Source organism: Chiloscyllium punctatum, chromosome 3 (assembly GCF_047496795.1).
Source record: "Chiloscyllium punctatum isolate Juve2018m chromosome 3, sChiPun1.3, whole genome shotgun sequence".
Classification (NCBI taxonomy): Eukaryota; Metazoa; Chordata; class Chondrichthyes; order Orectolobiformes; family Hemiscylliidae; genus Chiloscyllium; species Chiloscyllium punctatum.
In genome coordinates this window covers 116,062,525-116,086,116 of record NC_092741.1, presented here as the reverse complement: position 1 = coordinate 116,086,116, position 23,592 = coordinate 116,062,525, and the positions used below count along the sequence as shown (strand labels likewise).

Sequence of the window (23,592 nt, the reverse complement as noted above, 5' to 3'; positions counted from 1 at the left end):
TGGGTGGGTACATGAATAGAAAGGGTTTAGAGGGATATGGACCAAGTGTTTGCAAATGAGTCTAGATTAATTTAGGATATCTAGTTGACATGGACAAAATTGACCAAAGGGTCTGTTTCCGTGCTGTACATCTTTATGACCTTATAATTGCCCATGCACCACGCACCACATACCACATAAGAAAGAGGGTATAATGATCTCGAATTCTGATGTTGGAGCTAAAGCTGGATGGTATACAGAGAAAGGTATGTTTTCTTGCATGCTTTCAGTATTCTTTAGTACTAACAATACTCTTTATTTTAAAATATGATTTTGTTTAGAGTGGCAGAATAGGAGCTGATGAAGAAATAGATGATACCAAAGGAAAAACTGCAGAGGAAATTGAAGAAGTGCTGGCAGAGAAAGAAGCAAAAACCAGAGCAATACTGCTGGAAATGGTAAAGAAATTAACCACAAACCTTTAAAAGAGCATTAATATGTTTTGGGAAGTACAGATGATGCATTCCAAACTGTTCAATGTTTTCTAACCAACAGATGTGAAGACAAGAATTTATTCTCCCCGTTGTTATTCACCTACTGGAGTAGACTAGAGCTATATTTTGTTTCGGCAGTTATGTGATGTTGGTGTGAGAGTATCTGAGAGCGTTGATGGTCACGTGAACCAACAGATGTGTAGGAAAATTATGAGAGCAATTATGCAGTTTGGTAGATGGATGATAGGTGACATTTAATACTCATAATGTGAAATTCGGATTGAAAAGCATGGATGGTTGAAGCATACAGCAAACAGAAACAAGATCTGCAGTTTTATGGTGTCCTTCACACAACCCCAGGATAATTTTAAAGTGCTTTGCTGTCAGTGAACAAAGGGTAATCACTGTTGAAGCGTAGGAAACTTTCACACTAATAGAACCCATAAAAAGCAGAGTTGTTGGTGAAGAAAACGCTTTTCCACTTTTTCAAAATAGAATAATTGAATCCTTTCCTCAAGGAGGCATCAAGTTATTATTTGTAAATGGAAGATGATACTGTCGATAGCATTTCCTGTGTACAACAAGAAGCATCAGCCTTCTGCTTAGATCTCTGGGATGGATCATGAACTTAATGTTCTTACTCAGACAAAAGTGGAACTGAAATAGTACAGAATATAGGAAATAATGTTAGGCATTTCATCTAACCTATAGTTAAAAAGGCTGACAATGTTAAGAGTCTAGATTCTGTGCATAAGTCATGTTAATGTTTAACGATGCATTATTCAGTTCACATTTACAATTCCAGTCATTAGAAATGTTGCAGAAAGGATCTGCACTAATAATAAAGTGTAAAGGTTTCAGAGCAGTTGGGTATCTTATTAGAGGATTATAAGACTCAATAAACTAGAGCCAGAGAATTTACGGGAAATCCATTAAATTGAAGTTAAGTTTGGAACAGATAGTAAGAAGTAGTTTTTATTCCCTCTGAGACAATACTTTAGTTTGGATTATCCCACCAAACAACTTAGTAGAAACATTAATATCAGCATTAGACAGTGTAGAATTTGTGAAAAATGAGTATTGCCATGTTCTCACTTAAGCCCCACTTAGCATTCAGGTGGGATTTATTGGCCTGAGAAGGTGCAGTGAAGATTCAGAAGAACGATGGAGGGATTTTAAGTGTTATATAGCCTTCCTTGTGTGTATGCATATATACAGAGTAAGCAGTGATCTAATCTAAGTAATTAAAGGATTTGATAGGGTAGATAGAAACTCTTTTCATTTGTGGGAGAGGAAAGAACGAAGGATATAATCTTAAAATTAGAATTGGGCCATTCATGATGAAGCCAGTAAACACTTACTTTTCACAAAGACATTGGACGCAGAATTCTCCTTCCCCAAAACAGATGTTGTGATTGACAGAATGTTTGCCAGACAAAATTTAAGGATTACAAAAACAAGACAGTTAAATGAAGTTAAACATACACAAGAACCTAGGTACATGTGACAATAATAAATAAAATGAATATAAGAAATAAGAGTGAGATAATAGAACGGCGTCACGGTGGCTCAGTGGTTAGCACTGCTGCCTCACAGCACCAGGGTCCCAGCTTCAATACAGCCTTGGGTGACTGTGTGGAGTTTGCGCATTCTCCCCTTGTTTGTGTGGGTTTCCTCCGGGTGCTCCGGTTTCCTCCCACGTCCAAAGATGTGCAGGTCAAGTGAATTGGCCATGCTAAATTGCCCATAGTGTTAGGTGCATTAGTCAGAGGGAAATGGTTCTGGGTGGGTTACTCTTCGGAGGGTCGGTGTGGACTGGTTGGGCCGAAGGGCCTGTTTCCACACTGAAGGGAATCTAATCTAAACTACAGTATAGCACAAGAACAGGCCTTCAGCCAACCATGTTTTTGCCAATCAAGAAGCTATTCTAAACTAATCCCATCTGCCTGCACATGGACTATATTGCTTTATTCCCTGCCTGTGGCTATTGAAATTCTTCTTAAATATTGCTATCCTATCTGGTTCTACCACCTCCCCTGGTAGAATGATCCAGGACCTACAATTCTCTATGTTTGAAAAAAAATTTGCTTCGCATATCTCCTTTTAAATTTTTCTCCTCTTACCTTAAATCTATGTCCTCTAGAATTTGACATTTCCATCCTGGGAAAAAGACATTGATAGTCCACTCTATCCACATCTGTCATAATTTTATACACTTTACCAGGTCACCCCTCTGCCTCCACTGCTCTGACGAAAATAGTCCAAGCTTGTCCAACTTCCCTATAAGCTAATACACTGAATCCAGGCAACATCCTGGTAAACCTCTTTTGTGCCCCTCCAGATCCTCCACATCCTTACTATAATGCAGTGACCAGAACTGCACATAATACTCCAAATGTGGCCTAAAAGTCTTATACAGCTGCTATATGACGACAACCTTAATACTCAGTGCCCCAGCTGATGAAGGCAAACATGCCATATGCCACCTTTACCACCTTACCCAGTGTTGCCACTTTCAGGGAGCTATGGACTTACACCCCAAGATCCCTCTGTATATAAATGCTCCTAAGGGTCCTGCCATATTTTCATCTTGACATCCCAAAACTCACCCTCTCACACTTGTCCAGATTAAGCTCCATCTGGAATTTCCCCACTCAGTTTTCTAATCTATATTCTGCTGTATTCTTTGACAATCTACCTCACTATTCACCACTCCATCAAAGTTTATGCTGTCTACAAACTTACTAATCAGACCACGTACATTTTCATATCTTGGAAACAACAGCGATCCCTACAGAATACCAATAATAACAGACCTCCAATTAAAAAACACTACTCTCTATCCTCCAGGACCAAGTCAATTTTGTATCAATTACAATTCACTGTGGATCTCACTGTATGGCGTAATATTTTGGACCAGCATATCATGAGATACCTTGTCAAATGCTCAAATACATGTAGACAACATCCCTGCCCTACATTCATCAATCATCTTCATGATCCTGCTGTCATATAGTAAGATAATGGCTGAACGTCTACATCATCTCCTGCTTCCCATCTTCCTTCCTCTAGACTCTCTTGTTAATCAAACTCCTACATATCAGTTTAATTGAATAGTAGAATAAAGTACAGGGACAGAATGGTCTGTCAATGGCTGTTATGTTCATGGTTATACATATGAAAGGAATTAGTCAAACTTCATCAACTTTTTTTTTGAACTGGAATTTTTTTCCCTGCCACCTCGCTATATTTTCTAAAAGATTGTTTATGTGGATATTATTTTTGTTTTGTTACCAGTTAGACAGATGACTATCAATGAAAAGGATCTAAAATATTTAAAAATTGCACTATTAAGGCTATTAAGCAAGTATCCTTTGAGAAGCTGAAAGTATGACTTCCTGTATAAGCTGTTTATATATGTGACAAACAAGTACACAATGCATGCAAGGCTTGTATTTATTGATATTTAATATCAGATTCAGTTAATATATATTAAATATGGGAAATGGTCTTAGAAAATGCAAAGATCTTGTACTTGTAAATGGCACTGAACATTCATTCATTGGAAGCACAAATGAAAAACATGTAAAAACTAGAATGAAATCAAAACATCCAGGTTAGTGCCTTTATATACAGTCCAGAGTACCTGTGGATGCTGACCCAGGAAGAAAAAGTTAGGAGGGGGCGACAGAAAGAATAGTCACAAATTGAGTTTTAAGAATCGTCTTTAAGGAAAAAGGGGAATGTCAAGAAAAATAACATTCACCAAGTTGCACTATATGTTTCATTAAAAAGGTTTATTGATTTATGCTAACTCACTGGAAAAGATAAATGAGAATGATATTGTCTTTGAAAAACCCCTTTGATTAATTCATTTACTGGTATAAGTTAAATTTAACTATGCTGTTGCGATATTATGCACATGTTATTTTTCCAGAATAATTGCTGATGAGACCCAAATCTTAATTTTTATTAACAGGTTGGAGATCTACCAGATGCAGAAATAAAGCCACCTGAAAATGTGCTGTTTGTTTGTAAACTCAATCCAGTCACCACAGATGAAGATTTAGAGGTCATTTTTTCAAGATTTGGGCCAATCAAGAGGTACTTTTTTGTGAATCTATTGATGATACTGTTCCATGACATTGAATTAGTTTTTATCTCAAATGTTACTTAAAATGTTGATGATCAGTTGACTCTTAATTATCTTTTGAAGTGGGTGAGTAAACCAGTCAAACTATGAAACAAATAGCAAAATATGACAAGAATTAAACTGTACAGGCCACTAAGTAGTGATTAAGGTATCAAATCAGGTTACGTCAAGGATCCACCCAGCCTAGTCACCCTGGCAAAATAACACCCTGGCTATGATGCAATCTGACTTTTTTTGTAAATATATTTATTTGCAAAATTTTTTAACTTTATAAACATATAAAATTATTGAAAAATACAATCAATAACAAATATCAGTATAATAAAAAGAAAAAAAACAAGTTACAATACAGTGGTTACTGTCTACTAACCACTAACCTACCTTATAATACAAAACAAACCCTAACACTGCAAAGCAACACCAAACAAAAAGAAAAAAACCCCACAAAATACAGAACAGCTATGCTCGTCGCAAAGCTCCCAAACAAAGGAATGGGAGCATTGTATATGTACCCGTATTAACCAAGGAGACCCCCTCCAGTGCCCAGGGCTTGACAAATCTAACCATCCTGGTTAAGCAAACGCCCTAGTTAAGATAACTGACAAATCTATATCCAAATAACTCAAGTAGAGTTGCCATTTCTTATAAAAGTGTGTCGTGCACCATGTTTGTAAAAAAAAAAGTCTAAGGGAATGTGCTCCATAATTAATTTCTGCCATCCCAGCAAGCCCAGCGGGTTCTCAGACACCCAATTCATCAGAATACTCTTCTGTGCACAGAATGCAAGAATATTAAGTAGTTTCTTCCCGTGCCCATCTAAAACTGGTAAATTCAGTAGACCTAAGAGGAGAGATATCAGGTCTCCTTTGACTTCAGTCCTCAATACCCTCCGTATCTCTCCTGCCACAGCGCTCCAATAAAACTGAGCCTGTGGCATGTCCAGAAGCATTTGGAGCACACTAAAGATGCCCCTTTTTTAAACTTCGCCACACAGGCTGGTGCCAGATGATCCCTGTGCAGAACTTTTAACTGCATAGCGCATGTCCTATTACACATTGAGATCTTTCGAGTATTCTCTCATGTTTCAGAAGAGATCTCCACTCCTAACTCTTGCACCCAGACCTCTCATAACCAGCTAATATCCTGACAGGCCCAGCCACCCAACAGGCAATAGAGGGCACTAACCGAAAGGGTGCTTCTGGAACATAGCAACAACCTCTCTGTATCGGGCTTATAGGGCTTAGTGAGAAGCATAGTCTTCTTCTGGATGAAATCCCTAACCTGAAAAAAGATGTAACACATCTCTGCTGGGCAACCCATATTTGTGCCTCAGTTGCTCCAAAGACATCATAACCTCCCCCTCATATAAGTCTCCCAAAATAGAAACTCCTCTCGCTGCCCACTAGTTTGAACCCTGAGTCCATCATCCCTGGTCAGAACTCTGACAAGCCAACTATAGGTGTAAGTGGCGAAGTCTTGGATAAACAACCCTCACTCTGATGCATCGCCCTCCATGCAGTGACTGTACTAATGACAATGGGGTTCGGGCAGTGGTCCATAACTGTCCTCATCTTATCCATGAACGACAGGTTAAAAAGAGGGCACTTTGCCTGGGAGGCCTCAATATCCAGCTATATTGAATTTGGATCGTTACCAACCCAATCACAGACAAAGACAGCAGGGAACTCAATTGATACCTCCTGATGTTTGGGAAATCAACTCCTCCCCCTCCTTGAGGCAACTGCAATTCAGTAAATTTGATGAGGGGCCTCCCATGATGCCAGACAAAGGAACCAAACCATCCCATAAGCTTCCGCAGCATTAACCTGGGAAACATTACAGGGAGCATACGCATGGGATAAAGCAAATGAGGAAGAAATTCATCTTAATGAGAGATATTCGGCCAGCCATGAAATTGGAAGAGCCTCCCATCTCTGGAGATCTCGTCTAATATTGTCGAGCAAGTGAGCAAAGTTAGTCCGAAATAACAGATCAAACTTGGGGATAATAAAAATGCCTAGGTATTGGAACCTGCCCGTGACCACTTAAAAGGGAACTTAGAGCCACCTTCAACTTTTGGTACATGCTTAAGGTTCCCCGAAGGCATAGCCTCCGATTTTGCAAAGTTAATCTTGTATCCTGAAATAGCCCCAAATGAATTGATACATTGTATCAAATGGGGTACAGAGGTCATTGGGTTCGATTAAAAACAGAAGGACATCATTCGCATACAATGTAATCTTGTGTGTCTTTGATCCCACTGCTGGAGCAGTTATGTGGACGTACTGACGAATGACCTCTGCCAGCAGCTCTATCATCAACGTAAACAACAACGGTGAGAGAGGCAGCCTTGCCGACTACCCCTACCAATCCTAAAATTCCCAGACTGCACCCAATTGGTGATGACCGCGGCCAGAGGATTGCGATATAAAGACTCCACCTAACCCAAACTGTTCTAAGACGTAAAAAAGATATGGCCATTCCACCCAGTGAAATGCTTTCTCTGCATCTAAGGAAATCACTAACCCCTGAATCGATTGTTGCTGACAAACTTGGACCGTATTTAGTAACCTTCTAATATTATTAGAGGACCTACTAAAGCCTGTTAGTAGGTCCTCTTTAATAATATGGGGCAACACCTTTTCCAATCTCAGCGTCAGGATCTTGGACAGAATCTTGAAATCTGAATTTAATGGAGAGATGGGCCTGTATGAGGCACAATCCTCAGGATATTTCCCCTTAAGAATTAAGGAAATATTAGCTTCTCTCAAAAATGGTGGTAGGCATTCAGGTACGTAGGAGTGATTGTACATCTCCAACATCAGCCCTGACAGAATCCCTATAAACTCCTTATAAAACTCACCCAGAAGACCATCAGGGCCAGGCGCTTTCCCACTCTGAAGTTGCCTAGCTGCCTCCTGGATTTCCTGAACTGTCAAGGGGGCATTAAGGAGAGAAGCCTGTTCCAAGGTTATCCCTGGGAGGTCCAAGTCCTTAAAAAAGGGGCTCCATTTTAGCCCTGCTGCCCTTGCAACCTTCAGACTGATACGATTCAGAGCAAAAGCTCCGAAAAGCCTCATTAATCTTTTTAGCATCATATGTAAGGACCCCGGCGCTGTCTCTGATTGCCGTAGTGGATTGGGGAGCATGCTTTTTCCTAGTCAGGTATGCTAAATACTTCCCTGGCTTATCCCCATATTCAAACAGCCTTTGTCTAACAAAAGCAAGTTCTTTCTTTGCGTTTTGTCAGTATTGAATTCAAGGCAGCCTGGAGGGCTGTAATCCACTGTAGCTTAGTCACCGAAGGCCTCAGCGGCTTTTAACCACCTTTCAAGTAGATGCTGCTGTTCCTCCTTCTGTCATTTTTAGCCAGCCGAATAGGAAATAGCTAATCCCCTAGCAAAGGCCTTAGCAGTCTCTCATAGCATAGACAGACTACTAGCCGTGCCTGAGTTGATAGTCAAGAATTCCTGAAACTCCTTCAAAAAATACTCCACAAATTTGGAATCCTTAAGGAGAAAAGGGTCCAAACGCAGTGCCGCAAATCTAGCCCTTCACTCTTGGCCTTAACCTCCAAATATGCCGCCGCATGATCGGAGATAGCTATATTCCCAATTCTACAACCCATAATCAGATCCAGGAGGGCCGAGGAAGCTAGAAAGAGGTCAGTCCTTGTATGACATTTATGTGGGTTTGAAAAAAAGATGAAATCGCTGCCGGTAGGGTGAAGACAACTCCAAATATCCACCAATCCCAACCCCTCGCATAAGTCAGCCACCTGCTTGGCCTGCGAAGAGATAGCTGGGGACCCATAAGTATGTCCACTGTCTGATCCAAAAGACTTTACTAAACGTGATCAGTTTGCTTTAGTGTAATTGCCCTTACTAAGTCTTCCACTGTCGGAGCTGAAGTGCCTGGCAACAGTTCCCATTATTCCTTATGTGACAGCCACTTAAATATTGTGGCTGAGAGAGAGAAATTCAAGGTTGGATATTCTGTAGCAAATGCAGTAAATGTTATCATTATGATGTATTTTTACATTCTTAATAAATGGCACTATCTTAGTTTGCACAATCTTAGTTTGCCCTCAGTTGTTTACAGTGAAAGAACTGCTGCCCATCCCTAATGACCCTTGACCCAAATAGCTTAATAATCCACTTCAGAGTGGAGTTCATCATCAATCATTGTGTAGGTCCAGAGTTACTTTTAGTCAAAGGAAACAGATTAAAGGAAAGAAGGAGGGTGATCTGATGATAAACTCCTCTCTGAAGTGGCTTAGCAAGCCACTCAGCTCAAGTGTTGTCAGGCATGGTCAGCAAATGCTGTCCTTATGAACAACATCCACTTCCATGAAAGAATAAAATGAATTAACAGGTACCATGAGAACGCCTTTAGTTTCCTGCAGTCTGCCCTTGATGAATGTGTGAGAGGAGAAAGTGACTATGTTTATAAGCAGGGTAAAAGTGATAAATACTGGAATAAAACTGTCTTTTTAATGTTTTCTTACTGAAGTGAATTATATTGGTATCTGTTCAACAGCTGTGAAATAATTAGAGACTGGAAGACCGGAGAATCTCTCTGCTATGCCTTCATTGAGTTTGAGAAGGTAAGACTATAAGAAATAGGAACAAGAATAGGCTATCCACTTTCCTGCCTTTTTCCCATAGCTATTGATTTCCCTACTGATCAATTATCAACCCAACTCTGCCTTCTGTATACACAAGGAATTTGCCCCCACAGCCCTCTTATGGCAAGGAGTTCCTAAAACTGTCAACCCTCCGAGAAGAAATTCCTCCTAATCTCAGTCTTAAATTGATGCCCCTAGATTCTGAGACTATGCATCCTAGTCCTAGACTCTCACAAGGGGAAATATCCTCTGTGACTATCCTATCAAGCCCCTTAAGAATCCCACATGTTTCAATGAGATCACCTCTCATATTTCTGAAGACTTGTTAAGTAACAGTTATATTGTGCATTCTTTAAATATAACTTTACAGTTATACTAATTTTTATTCTATTAAATTTTTTGTATCGATTTATATTGCATTACAAGTGGATTTTTGTATTTGCCTAGTTTATGTTCTGAATCAAAATCTCAGCTGAGAATTTCCCCAGCGGTGGTAAATACGACAAGTTGGCAGAAACCCCAGATGAACTGACTACATTGAGGTGACTGGCCAGTATAACCTCAGTAAAAAACAGGCAGTCAGGGAAAAGTAACTCCCTGTTTCCATGCTGACAGTCAAAATGCAACACATCAGCAAGTGCAAATTCAAGTGTCAATCAATAGCAGAAAGATGCTGGCCACAAATCTGAATTTATTTAAAATAATGAGAGAAATTCCCACTTACTGATACCTTTCTTTGTGTAAACATAAAGGACAGTGAAACCTGTATAAATGGATATTGTTCAAAAAGTACATGGGGTGGCATAGTGACTCAGTGGTTAGCACTGCTGCCTCCCAGTGCCTGGGACCCAGGTTCGATTCCAGCCTCAGGTGACTGTCTGTGTGGAGTTTGCATATTCTCCCAGTGTCTGCGTGGGTTTCCTCCGGGTGTTCCCCTTTCCTCCCACAATCCAAGGATGTGCAGGTTAGGTGAACTGGCCATGCTAAGTTGCCCATAGTGTAGTTTATTACTCAGGGGCAAATATAGGGGAATGGGTCTGGGGGAGGTTACTCTTTGGAGGGTCGGTGTGGACTTGATGGGTCAAAGGACCTGTTTCCACACTGTAGGGATTCTAATTCTAAAAAAAGAGACATTTGAGAAACCCAAGTTTGCATGTAGAAATTAATTTCAGCAAATTAGTTATTTTTTAAAAACCCAGTATTCATAGTGACAGAAAAATGCTTTTATCTCCAGAGATGGGTACTTTTTCTACCACTCTAGTTTAGTTGTCAGAAGTTCCACCTTTTTAGATATGTTAATTCCATTCACATGGAAGTAAAATCTCACAGCAATGCTTGAAGTAGAGGCAGACATCCTTCATTTAGTACTGCCACATTACACATTACAACATTCATTCATTTCACTTAGTTGCTTGTGTGACCTCATTGTACATAACTTGGCTGCTATGTTTACTTCCATAACAACACTGACTGCTCATCGACGTTATTAATAACAAATTAATAACACCTCATGCAAGGGTTCTGTGACACCATTTTCATTTTCGAATGGTTCTAGGTATTTATTTAAAAATCTAGTACGTTCCTGCTAGTGTTTTGTGACCTTGCACAGGTCAGATTCTGCAGTCATGCTTGATGTTTCAGTTGTAAGCTTTTGCAGCCTGTGTACAAAATTAATTTCATCTGCTTACTGTACAAGTTCTTTGCCATTTACTGGTCAGACCATATTTGGAGTATTGTGCAGTTTTGGACCCCCCATATCTTGGGAAGAATGTACTGGCCCTGGAGTGTGTTCAGAAGAGGTTCATGAGACTGGTACTAGAAATGAAAAGTTTAACATATGAGGAACGTTTGAGGACTCTGGGTTTAAACTCTTGAGTTAAGAAGGATGAGGGAAGATCTAATTGAAACATACAGAATACTGAATGGCCTGGACTGGGAAAATGTTTCCATTGGTAGGAGAGAATAGGGTTGAGAAACTTAGCAGCTGTGATTGAATAGTCTAATTTCTGCTCCTATATCTTATGGTCTTATTGGCTGACACTAGTCTCCAGTGAAAGACTTACTATTAACTTAAGCTGGGCTCTGATTGTATAAACGCATTACGTCCAAGTGGTGGACAAGTTTGCTCTTCTTCCTTTCCATTTTAAAAAAAATCTTCCTTGGTGGTTTCAAACTTGGACCATCTGAATCAATCCCTGAAAATATGAAGGAGCCTTTTCAATTAAGGGACTTCCAAACAAAGTTCCACTAGCAGAGAAAAGAAACAATCCTTTTATGGTGATTTCTAAAGGTTTTTTGGAGCACAATACTGCAAATTTGAATGTGGAACATAGAGATGGGAAAACCATTTGTGACAAGAATGACTTTTGAAATGAAACGTTCTTCAGCCAGAGAAACACTTGTCTTTGAGATTGCTTGTTTGCCTCTGTTCCAGAGCTAAAGTTGAATGTGCTATGTGCATGACAGGGGAATTCCTGACTGAGAATGTCAAGATTGATGATTGTGGTAATATAACTTACCACATATACTATGTCCACTGGCTTGGAGCAAAACCACAAACAAGTAACATTGTTTCACAGTCAGAAAGTGATATGAAAACCATAATTCAATGACAACAGAGTTGCAAGCATACTACGGTATCACTGTCCAGACAAGTTCAGTGAATTATTGCTACTTGGGCAACAAGTCAGAGGGGCAGTCCAGCATTATTGTCAAGGCATTACGTTATTGACTATTAAGTAAGCTATAGTTTGAGCAACAAACTATCGGGCAGTGACCTATCCTATTATGAAGGCAATCAGCTGTAGGGGCAAAGAGCTATAGGAATAATGAGGTGGTTTGCTGTCTGTGTAGAAAAATTCCTTTTAGAGAACAATTGCTCGTGCTATTGGATCAGCATCATTTTCAGCAGTCTTGTGTTTTTGCTATTGGATGAGTAAGCTGTCACTGTTGGGACCCTGAGCCATCATAATTGTTTAACTGTTTGACCGAACTTGTGCCCTGCATCTTTGTCAGAGTTGGTTTGCATTACTATCCCTGAAAAAATCTGCTTAAACTGCTGTATTATATATTTTTTCACAGCAGGAGCATTGTGAAAATGCTTACTTTAAGATGGATAATGTGCTAATAGATGACAGAAGAATACATGTGGACTTCAGCCAATCTGTAGCGAAGGTACAGTGGAAAGGGAAAGGTAGGTTCTAAGGTTACATTTTGTATTTAGCTACTTCACAAGTGCAAACCTGAAAGGTCACTCGTTTATATAAAAGTTGCCAACGTGCTGTCAATATCACTGCCTGGGAGAGGTCATTGTCACAGGTTCAGTTGTGGGTTTCAAAGAAATTGGGATAGAAAAGAGAATGAAAGAATGCCAGGAATTAGTCTGGGGAGTGGGACGAGGTGCGTTATCCTTGAATTGACGATGGTCACTTTTTCATTCACCTTTTCTTAAGTTATTTTTGATCTATCTTCTCACAGGTGCAAAATACACCAAAGATGATTTTAAAGAGTATGAGAAAGACCTTAGCAAACATTCCAACATTACCTTGAAGAGTAAAGTTCAACCTAAACAGGAGTATCCTTGAATTTGTTCAACAGCTATAAATGTTAAAAGTTGAGCTCAATTAAAGTATTATAAATAGTTCTGTGTAGTACATTTCAGGCAACATGTAAAGGCTTTAGAAAGGATACAACCAGGAATATGGGATGTTAGTAAAGAACAGACAAGCTAAATTGTGATGTAATAGACTAAGTAGAGAAGATCAGCTTTCTCCAGTGATTGGCCATATCCAGAGGGGAACTGAGTTAAGGTTCTGAAGTTACATCCAGGCCATTAATAAATAAGGATGGTAGTTTCTTCCATAAAGGCTGATAATCAACACTGGATTCATGGTCATCATTAGACTCTGAATTCCACATTTTTTATTGAATACAAATTCCAAAATCTGCTGTGGTGAGATTTGCACCCTGATCTGTGAAATCTTAAATGTTATAATTTCAAAAATGGACTTCGTAGAAGATCCTTAATATAGCAAAATGTGTTTAATTCAATGCTTCCCGTCCTGGGCAGTTGAAAACATCAGTCATCAACATGCCTCACAATCCAAAGATGTGCAGATTAGTGTATTAGCCATGGAAAGTGTAAGGTTACAGGACCAGAGTGGGATGTTCTTTAGAGGGTTGGTGTGGACCCAATGGGCCGAATGGCTTGCTACCACACTGTGGGGATTCTATGATAGATTACAATTTTCTCTGGTGGCGTTTATTGAGTATCTTGCTGGTCATTTAATAAGAGGGAAACATGCTTGGGAAAGAGAAGACACTTGGATAAATTCCTTCTTCATTGCATTGGCCTGACTTTGCTAGCTTTTGTCCCTTAATTTAAAAAAAAAGCCCAAAATATGAACTATTACTGGATGAGGCGGAGACCAGTGGAAGCCAGCAGCATTCAAAGAAACACCACAAGGAGAAACGGTCTCGTCGGCATATGGAAGAAGAAGAAAGTGATAGGTGGAAAGCAGCCAACTGCAAGGTAGACAATACTGATTTTCAAGAAGTCAAATATTTAAGCCTATATAGTCATGGCTTTATTGAATATTTGATTATTAATTTGCATCTTCCTGAACTTAGCCAGCAGCCTCCCAAAGACCATGGTGGTTAGAGTCATAGAGATGTACAGCATAGAAACAGACCCTTTGGTGCAACCCGTCCATACCGACCAGATATCCCAACCCAATCTAGTCCCACCTGCCAGCACTTGGCTCATATCCCTCCAAACCCTTCCTATTCATATACCCATCCAAATGCCTCTTAAATGTTGCAATTGTAAGTCTCCACCACATCCTCATATACATACCACCCTCTGCGTGAAAAGGTTGTCCCTTAGGTCTCTTTTATATCTTTCCCCTCTCACCCTAATCCTATGCCCTCTAGTTCTGTACTCCCCAACCCCAGGGAAAAACTTTGCCTACTTATCCTATCCATGCCCCTCAATTTTGTAAACCTCTATAAGGTCACCCCTCAGCCTCCAACGCTCCAGGGAAAACAGCCCCAGCCTATTCAGCCTCTCCCTGTAGCTCAGATCCTCCAACCGTAGCAATATCCTTGTAAATCTTTTCTGAACCCTTTCAAGTTTCACACCATCTTTCCGATAGGAAGGAGACCAGAATTGCACACAATATTCCAACAGTGGCCTAACCAATGTCCTGTACAGCCGCAACATGACCTCCCAACTCCTGTACTCAATACTCTGACCAATAAAGGAAAGCATACCAAACGCCTTCTTCACTATCCTATCTACCTACAACTCCACTTTCAAGGAGCTATGAACCTGCACTCCAAGGTGTCTTTGTTTAGCAACACTCCCTAGGACCTTACCATTAAGTGTATAAGTCCTGCTAAGATTTGCTTTCCCAAAATGCAGCACCTTGCATTTATCTGAATTAAACTCTATCTGCCACTAAAATCCTGTTGTAATCTGAGGTAACCCTCTTCGCTGTTCACTACACCTCCAATTTTGGTGTCATCTGCAAACTTGCGAACTGTACCTCTTATGCTCAATCCAATTATTTATGTAAATGACAAAAAGTAGAAGGCCCTTGTGGCACTCCACTGGTCACAAGCCTCCAATCTGAAAAACAACCCTCCACTGCTACCCTTTGTCTTCTACCTTTGAGCCAGTTCTGCATCCAAATGGCTAGTTCTCCCTGTATTCCGTGAGATCTAACCTTGCTAATCAGTCTCCCATGGGGAACCTTGTCGAATGCCTTACTGAAGTCCATATAGATCACATCTTCTGCTCTGCCCTCATCAATCTTCTTTGTTACTTCTTCAAAAAACTCAATCAGGTTTGTGAGATATGATTTCCCATGCACAAAGCCATGTTGACTATCCCTAATCAGTCCTTTCCTTTCCAAATACAAGTACATCCTGCCCCTCAGGATTCCCTTCAACAACTTGCCCACCACCGAGGACAGGCTCACTGGTCTATAGTTCCCTGGCTTTTTCTTACCACCCTTCTTAAACAGTGGCACCACGTTTGCCAACCCCCAGTCTTCCGGCACCTCACCTGTGAGTATCGATGATACAAATATCTCGGCAAGAGGCCCAGCAATCACTTCTCCAGCTTCCCATAGAGTTCTCGGGTACACCTGATCAGGTCCTAGGGATTTATCCACCTTTAATCGTTCCAAGACATCCAGCACTTCCTCCTCTGTAATCTGGACATTTTGCAAGATGTCACCATCTATTTCCCTACAGTCTATATCTTCCATATCCTTTTCCATAGTAAATACTGATGCAAAATATTCATCTAGTATCTCCCCCATTTTCTGTGGCTCCACACAAAGGCTGCCTTGCTGATTTTGGAGGGGCCCTATTCTCTCCCTAGTTACCCTTTTGTCCTTGATATGTTTGTAAAAACCCTTTGGATTCTCTTTAATTCTATTTGCCAAAGCTATCTCAAGTCCAGTTTTGCCCTCCTGATTTCCCTCTTAAGTATACTCTTACTTTCTTTATACTCTAAGGATTCACTCGATCTATCCTGTCTGTACCTGACATATCCTTACTTATTTTTCTCAACCAATCCCTCAATTTCTTTAGTCATCCAGCATTCCATATACCTGACAGGAATATACTTTCTCTGGATTTTTGTTATCTCATTTCTGAAGGCTTCCCATTTTCCAGCCATCCCTTTTGCAACAATGGACTGTTAGGTCAATTTGAAGCGTTAATGTAGAAGAGAGCACAGGAACAGGCCATTGGTTCAACATGTCTATTCCAGAGTTTATGCTCTGGCTGACCCTTTGTTACCATATTTTTGTTTCTTTCTGCCCTCGATAAAATATTATCTCCTTTAATTGCAGCTCAGTAATTTGCCTCTGCTATCCTTATAGTAGCAACTGATGCTGATTCAAGAAGTGTCTTGTAATCACTAGGAAATTTAGTGAAAAATTAAAACATTACAGAACTGAAAACATCTCTGTATCAGCTTTGTCTTGGCCCTTTTTCTGAGACAGAAAGGCCCACCCTGTTCGGGCTCTTTCAGAATGGTTATAGCCCCTCAGTTTGGTCTTAAGAGGATAAGTTTTCTTTGCATCTTCCAAGCACGTGAGAGATTCCAGGGATTTGCTTGTTATTTTCTGCCAATGAGTACAACTTCCATGAATTCTCATTTCGCTAACCTCAGTGCCAATGTGCCTGTTAATTATAAGGACTTTTATATCAATTCTGTTATTTTCTTTCATTGCCACCAGCTATTGCTGAAGGAAAAGTGAAATGAAGCAATTGGGAGGGGGATTTTCAGCAAGGCAAGCAGCAAGAATTAAAAGACAGATATGAAGTAAGGGATACTGTGCATAGAACTGAATAAAATTAAAGAAATCATGAATCTGAACATGATAGTCTCACCATGGCTACCCTATCGGGTGAAACCATGTAAATAAATATAGGGTGGTGGACCTGTTAATGACAAGGTTATTTCAAGTCAATGGGACACCAATCAGATATACTGAAAAAGGTGGAGAGTAAGATTTGTAAGCAAAGGGAATTTATAAACCTATACTTTGTGTCTAAATTTAAAGTTGACATTAACTTGATATCAATGGGTTAGTTACTGGAAGATCTTCTGAAAATTATTTTTGACTTGATAGGCAACAACTGATGAATACTGCAGAGAAAAAGATAGAGGTCAGAAAAAGCGGGACCGATATCGCAGCCAGAGCAGGAGTGAATCCCAAGAGAAAGATCACCACAAGCGAAGCAAGAAGTCCAGACATCAAGAAAGGAAGAACAGAAGTCCTAAAAGATCCAAATAGAAGCACTAGAGTGGAAGTTGAAATCAGAGAAACGTTTAAGTGCAATATGTAACTAAAATGCTTTTGATTTTTAAAATTTCAATAAATTGTACAGTCAAAATGTTCTTATTCACTGCTTTTCTACTACTATGGAATCACATGTCCCATCCTGGCGAGTTGTCAAGAGCTGAGCAGATGCACTTACAAACAAGCTGCTGAGGACAGGATATGCACTGAATATTTTGTTTTGCGTAAATTTACTGGACACCTCATAAGGGTAGGGATGTTGGTTAGGTCTCTAGATGACAGTTAATAAACTAAATCCCACTTAACATCTGAGGGAGTTGGAAACATTACAGTTGGAAAGATTGGTGTTTGTGGTATAAGAGTCAAATGTCCCATTTTAGGGACTTCAATGCAATGTAGACTGTTAAGCCAATACCTCAGCACAGTATAGGATTAATTTCTGATCTGAAGACAAGGCCTATTTGCTAAACCTACTTTGAGTACTTCAGATTAATGTATAAATACAACATACTAAGTAGAACACTGATAATATTTATAAAATACCATCAAAGCTGTCTTGTGATCTCTTCATACTTGTTAAAAGCCTTCAGAACATCCACCACTTCAACAGTCAAGGAAAGTCTCTTACCTTTATGAATTATCTTAGTCCAAATAAAAATGCACTTGACAACTCTATCATTTATTCAGTTTCCATTAAAAGATTACGAAGCAAAGACCTTGTTTTTGGAAAGGTGATGTTTTCAGTAACAAAATTTAAGAACACGAAAACCCCAGTTGACAGCACAAAATCCTTCAATTTCTTGCATGATGTAATGATGCTGTTAGTAGACACAGCCTCTCCGAGCCATCCACATATTAAATTTTCTAGGCATCTCAAACTTATTGTTGGGAGATACATACCTATACATTTTCTAAGTTCAAATTTGATATGACAAGTTATATTGTCAGTATTAATGTGGGGAATGGCAGTAATGTTGCCTGACTAGTCATCTAGATGCCTAAGTGTTGGAACATAAAACTAGTCTTAGTGACATGGCAACTATCAGCATGGGTGTTAAAAACCTATCTAGTTCACAAAGGCCCTTTAGAGAAGGAAATCTGCTGATCTGGCCTCATGACTCCAAAATGCCCTTGTTAACCATTAAATTCAATTAACACTTTTCTAAAATAGACTGTCGAATGCATTCTATTTTTTTAATGGGTACAATTTATTAAAATCTTTGTAAAGTGCTCTATAAAAGACTGATGTGAATGATTGGATCTTCAACCCAATGATGTGATCAAGGATGTAGCTTCACTCAGAATGCATTTCTTGCTGATCTTCCCTTCAGCAGGCTATGCTGCAGCCAGAAGTTCAAAAATCTCACCAGCAATGTGAGAGTGAATTCTTGCACAGTAATAAATGCTGCTTGCTATAAAATGAGGCAATCATATCTATCTTTTAAATCTTGAAGGAGTAATTTTATTTGATGACTTCAATTATGTTATTGGCAAATTCAGCACGTACTTCCCATCCCTAATTCTTCCTGAGAAGACACTGCTGATCTGCCTTCTTGAAGCACTGCAGTGCACATAGTGTAGGTATGGCCCCACTGCTGTTAAGAAGGGAATTCCAAATTTAGATGGTGTGTGGCTTGAAAGGCAATTGGCAGGTGATGGTGCAAGGTTGATAATTTAGATTTAAATGAACCAGTTATGTTAACAGATTGCAAAACAATTACCTTTGAAAATGATCTTAGATTTAATGTCATTGGAAGTCAAATTAAATGTTTATACATGTATAATTTATAAATAGAATTCAATGCATAAATTAGAAAAAAATAGAAAGCTAATAACCTGTGTTCTACACACTTCTAAAAGAAAATTATTTTCATATAAAGTATACCAAACTACTTTCTTCATATTTGGTCAAAGCTAAGCAGGATGTTTTAAGGCACAGCATAAAAGACCATTTTGTAGGTTTCAGATACAGATGTTCACAACACCCCAGAGATAACTTGATTAGACCGGAGAATGAGTCCTGTCGTGTTAGTAACTTCTCTCAACTCCCAATGAGTATAAAATGAGCTTTTTTTAGACTCTTTGTGGTACTGTCCCTATCTCTGAACCAGGAGGCACGTAATAACATTGCTGAACAGGTTGATTAGAATATATCTAAAATAGGCCCTGCAGTATTACAGCCCTACCCTCTCACTCAATGCACATCCCAGGATGGGCCCTGTAGTGTTGAAACCCAAAATTCACTCCAGTTTGCAGTCTCGTTAAATAGGAACAGATAACAGTTTAGCCCTGTAGTATTGCAACTCTATCCTCACTTTCAACATACAGTCTTACTGTTTCAAAGTGCAGGTTACAGAGTCAGCCACTCCATTGTATTCCTTCTTTTGACTTGTATTCTCTTCGAGCACGGTTCTCTGCTGGGGTTGGAGCCTTGCAAAATGACTTGTTTAAACTTCTAATGAAAAAAGGCACCTACTGTGCACTTACCTACATAAAGCTCTCCCAAGAATATCACAGCAATTAAAGTAATAATAAAGACTTAGTGTAAGTGAAGAAGAAAATCAATTACAATTTTGCTGATCAACTACAGATCACATGATGAAATTGATTTAAACTCTAGTGTTAGGTGCTCAAACCAGCATTCTATTAACTCAAGTGTAACTGCTGGAGGCTTCAAATTACAATGTAGAAATAAATTAATACTTACAAAATATACCTTTCTGTAAGCCCTTAAACTAAAAGTGAAAGCATGAATAGAAATTAAAATCTGTCCCTGGAAATTAAACAAGGGGCGCACTGCTTTTTAAAAAAAAGTAATGATTTTCACTTCATACATAAACCAGCTCTCTATTCTGGCTCCCTTTCCCCATTGCAGTGTTTTCCCTGTTACTTTCTGCTTGATGTTCAGGTGTTTCTGGACTGAGATAATCACACTGCAATGGTTTGGGGTAGCTGTAAGGGTAGCCATTATCATCAAAAAACCTCCGGAATGTGAACTCGTAGAAAGCATGTTCTGGGTGCTTCCCATTCTGGTACCAGCCATTCAGTGTGTCATTGACACTTTCTCCATTGCTACTATCACTCCACAATTTGTCAGGATCCACAGGATCAAAATTGGACGTATCTGTTGGGTGTGTAATCTTAGGAATGTATGGAGCAGATTGGTGCCGGATGTCACTGGAGAAATCAATCAATCTGAAAAACGGATGGGCTTTTATTTCATCTGTGCCATTCTTCCCGAGCCTATCTTCTGGACCTCGGCAAAGCTTGATGATGAGATCGGATGCCTCTGGGCTAAGTTTAGCCTGGGGTGGGATGTGAAGTGTCGTCTGCCAGTTTATAACCTTTGTAAGAACAGGCAGAAATCAGAAATCTTAACATTCCACAATTGAGATTATTGCTGAACTACTGGATTTAAAAAAAAATCTACAACTGTTTTTAAAGATTAAACAGTCTTCTATCCTGGTGTCATTATGGGTGATTATTTTACTATAAATCCTTTCACCAGGTTTCTCAGGATGGGCAGTCCTATAGGATGATACACTTAGAAGAATAGCCATTTTCTGTTCTGCTTTGAGGATAATATTACCCTAATGGCCTACTTGTCTCTTTAAAAAAAGTCGTAACTACCTCTAAATGGACTTGAAAAACAAAGAAACAGATATCACAGTGCACAAAATAAATGATATAGGCATAATTAATTCATTACCTTGATCTGAGTTTCCAGTGGAGTTTGTGCCAAGAAAGGAGGCTGTCCTACTAGCATTTCATAAAGAATAACACCAACGCTCCACCAGTCACACAGCTGGGTGTAACCTACAAGGCACAAATTATTTTGCTCATTATATCCAGTAATCAAAAATCAATGTCTTGTTATTCAGACTTCTATTTATGATTTTTTTTTGTTCAGGTGAGAACATTTTTACCGATGTAAGACAATTATTATGATTTTTCAACCTGTAACAATACAATTATAAATAACTTTCAGTATATACTCCAAAGATCATGTAGTCACTGAGGATTCCATTTACTCCTGAAGTCACGTTTTGCTATTCAGGTATGTATCAGCTAATAATACAACTGGGATTTTGACATTAGCTTTGTTATTTAGAGGCATGGTAGATTTTGATAACTAGGTTTGTTGTGGTTTGGTAATTGGGAATGCATGCTTTAATCCTCAAAGAGATTTTATTCCTATCATTTACTGCATAACTAGGTTTCAATGTTCTGCTTTGCATTATTTGGAAATATTATCATGTTTTTAAATTTGGTATGAAATTAGAAACATAGGAACAGCTGGCTTTTCAGTCCCTCAAGTGGCCAGCGTTTACTCTAACCTGCACAGCAACACACTACGCAGGTCATGCACAATGTCGTAGTCATGACAGATGCATAGCAACAGAACATTGATTTTAAAGTAACCATCCAGTGTAACAAACTGGTCACACAAGGTAAACTGAAATAAAGGGAAACATTGATCATAGTTGATCTGTATTGTAATTACATTCGGTTGCTCTGGTCCATATTTCTTAGTTGTCTTGCATGACAAAAATGAATCAATCTCAGTTTAGTAAAATTCAATTGATCTACAGTTTCAACAGCTTTATTGGGCTGAAGAGCACGGTGACTCAGTGATTAGCACTGCTGTCTCACAGCGCCAGGGACCCGGGTTAGAACACAGAACAATACAGCACAGAATAGGCCCTTTGGCCCTGGATGTTGCGCCGACCTGTGAACTATTCCCAGCTCGTCCCCCTAGACGATCCCATCATCACCCATGTGCTTATCAGGATTGTTTAAATCTCCCTAATGTGGCTGAGTTGATTACATTAGCAGTAGGGCATTCCACGCCTTTACCACTTTGCATAAAGAACCTGCCTTTGACATCTGTCTTAAATTTATCACCCCTCAATTTGTAGTTATACCCCCTCGTACAAGCTGATGTCATCATCCTCGGAAAAAGTCTTTCACTATCTACCCTATCTAATCCTCTGATCATCTTGTATGTCTCTATCAAATCCCCTCTTAGCCTTCTTCTTTCCAATGAGAACAGACCCAAGTCTCTCAGCCAATCCCCATAAGACCTTCCCTCCAGACCAGGCAACATCCTGGTAAATCTCCTCTACACCTTTTCCAATGCTTCCACATCCGTCCCGAAATATGGGGACCGCAACTGTACAAAATATTCCAAGTGTGGCCGCACTAGCATTTTGTACAGTTGCAGCATGATATGAATCCTAACACACCATATGCCTTCTTAGCAGCACTATCAACCTGGGTGGCAACTTTTAGGGACCTATGTACATGGACTCCGAGATCCCTCTGCACATCCACACTACCAAGAATCTTTCCATTGACCCATACTCTGCCTTCCTATTATTCTTCCCAAAGTGCATCACCTCACATTTAGCTGCATTGAACTCCATTTGCCACCTCTCAGCCCAATTCTGCAGTTTATTCAAGTCTCCCTGCAACCTGTAACATTGTTCCAAACTGTCCATTACTCCATCGACTTTAGTGTCATCTATCCACCTACGCCTTCGTCTGAGTCATTTATAAAAATGACAAACAGCAGTGGTCCCAAAACAGGTCCTTGTGGTACACCACGAGTAACCAGATTCCAGGCTGAATATTTTCCATCAACCACCACTCACTGCCTTCTTTCAAAAAGTCAGTTTCTAATCCAAACTGCTAATTCACCCTCAATTCCATGCCTCTGCATTTTCTCCAACAGCCTATCACGTGGAACCTTATCAAAGGCTTTACTGAAGTCCATGTATACCGCATCAACTGCCCTACCCTCATCTATATTCCTTGGTCACCTTCTCAAAAAACTCAATGAGGTTTGTGAGACATGACCTGCCCTTGACGAAACCATGTTGACTATTGAAATCAAATTGTTGCTTGCTAGAGGATTATAAATCTTATCTCTTATAATCCTTTGAAAAACCTTTCCTACAACAGAAGTAAGGCTCACTGGTCTATAATTACCTGGGTCATCTCTACTACCCTTCTTGAACAAGGGCACAACATTTGCAATCCTCCAGTCCTCTGGTACTAAACCAGTAGACAATGATGACTCAAATATTAAAGCCAAAGGCGCTGCTATCTCCTCCCTAGCTTCCGAGTGAATCCTCAGATAAATCCCATCTGGTTCAGGGGACTTGTCTACTTTCACGCCTTCTAGAATTGATAACACCTGTTTGTAACTAACCTTGATCCTTTCTAGTCTAATATCTCATACCTCATTATTCTTCTTTTCCTGAGTGAAAACCAATGAGAAATGTTCATTTAGCACCTCTCCGATCTCCACAGGTTCCACACTCAACTTTCCACTTCTGTCTTTGACTGGCCCTATTCCTACACTAATCATCCATTTATTCCTCACATACCTATAGAAAGCTTTAGGGTTCTCCTTTATTCTATTTGCTAAAGACTGCTCGTGTCCTCTCTTTGCTCTTTTTAACACTCTCTTTAAATCATTCCTAGCTGGTCTGTAACCCTCCATCGCCTCATCTG

At 39.6% G+C, this 23,592-nt stretch overlaps 2 protein-coding genes across 8 annotated transcripts in view; one reads left to right on the top strand and one right to left on the bottom strand.

The window, feature by feature from the left end:
* The window catches only part of ppil4 (peptidylprolyl isomerase (cyclophilin)-like 4), a 50,348-nt gene extending 33,181 nt beyond the window's left edge, over nucleotides 1-17,167 (top strand). For all 3 annotated transcript variants that reach the window (XM_072558790.1, XM_072558799.1, XM_072558808.1), the window contains 7 exons: nucleotides 321-437; nucleotides 4,453-4,577; nucleotides 9,166-9,232; nucleotides 12,335-12,446; nucleotides 12,731-12,827; nucleotides 13,646-13,784; nucleotides 16,903-17,167. In XM_072558790.1, the coding sequence (XP_072414891.1) occupies nucleotides 321-437; nucleotides 4,453-4,577; nucleotides 9,166-9,232; nucleotides 12,335-12,446; nucleotides 12,731-12,827; nucleotides 13,646-13,784; nucleotides 16,903-17,067 (822 nt within the window). In that variant the 3' untranslated portion in view covers nucleotides 17,068-17,167. The remainder of the gene's footprint in view (nucleotides 1-320; nucleotides 438-4,452; nucleotides 4,578-9,165; nucleotides 9,233-12,334; nucleotides 12,447-12,730; nucleotides 12,828-13,645; nucleotides 13,785-16,902) is intronic.
* Nucleotide 17,168: 1 nt separating this feature from the next.
* The window catches only part of lats1 (large tumor suppressor kinase 1), a 48,957-nt gene continuing 42,533 nt past the window's right edge, over nucleotides 17,169-23,592 (bottom strand). For all 5 annotated transcript variants that reach the window (XM_072558719.1, XM_072558709.1, XM_072558699.1 and 2 more), the window contains exons 7-8: nucleotides 20,783-20,889; nucleotides 17,169-20,417 (exon numbers count right to left, since the gene is read on the bottom strand). In XM_072558719.1, coding sequence (XP_072414820.1) covers nucleotides 19,902-20,417; nucleotides 20,783-20,889 — 623 coding nt within the window. In that variant the 3' untranslated portion in view covers nucleotides 17,169-19,901. The remainder of the gene's footprint in view (nucleotides 20,418-20,782; nucleotides 20,890-23,592) is intronic.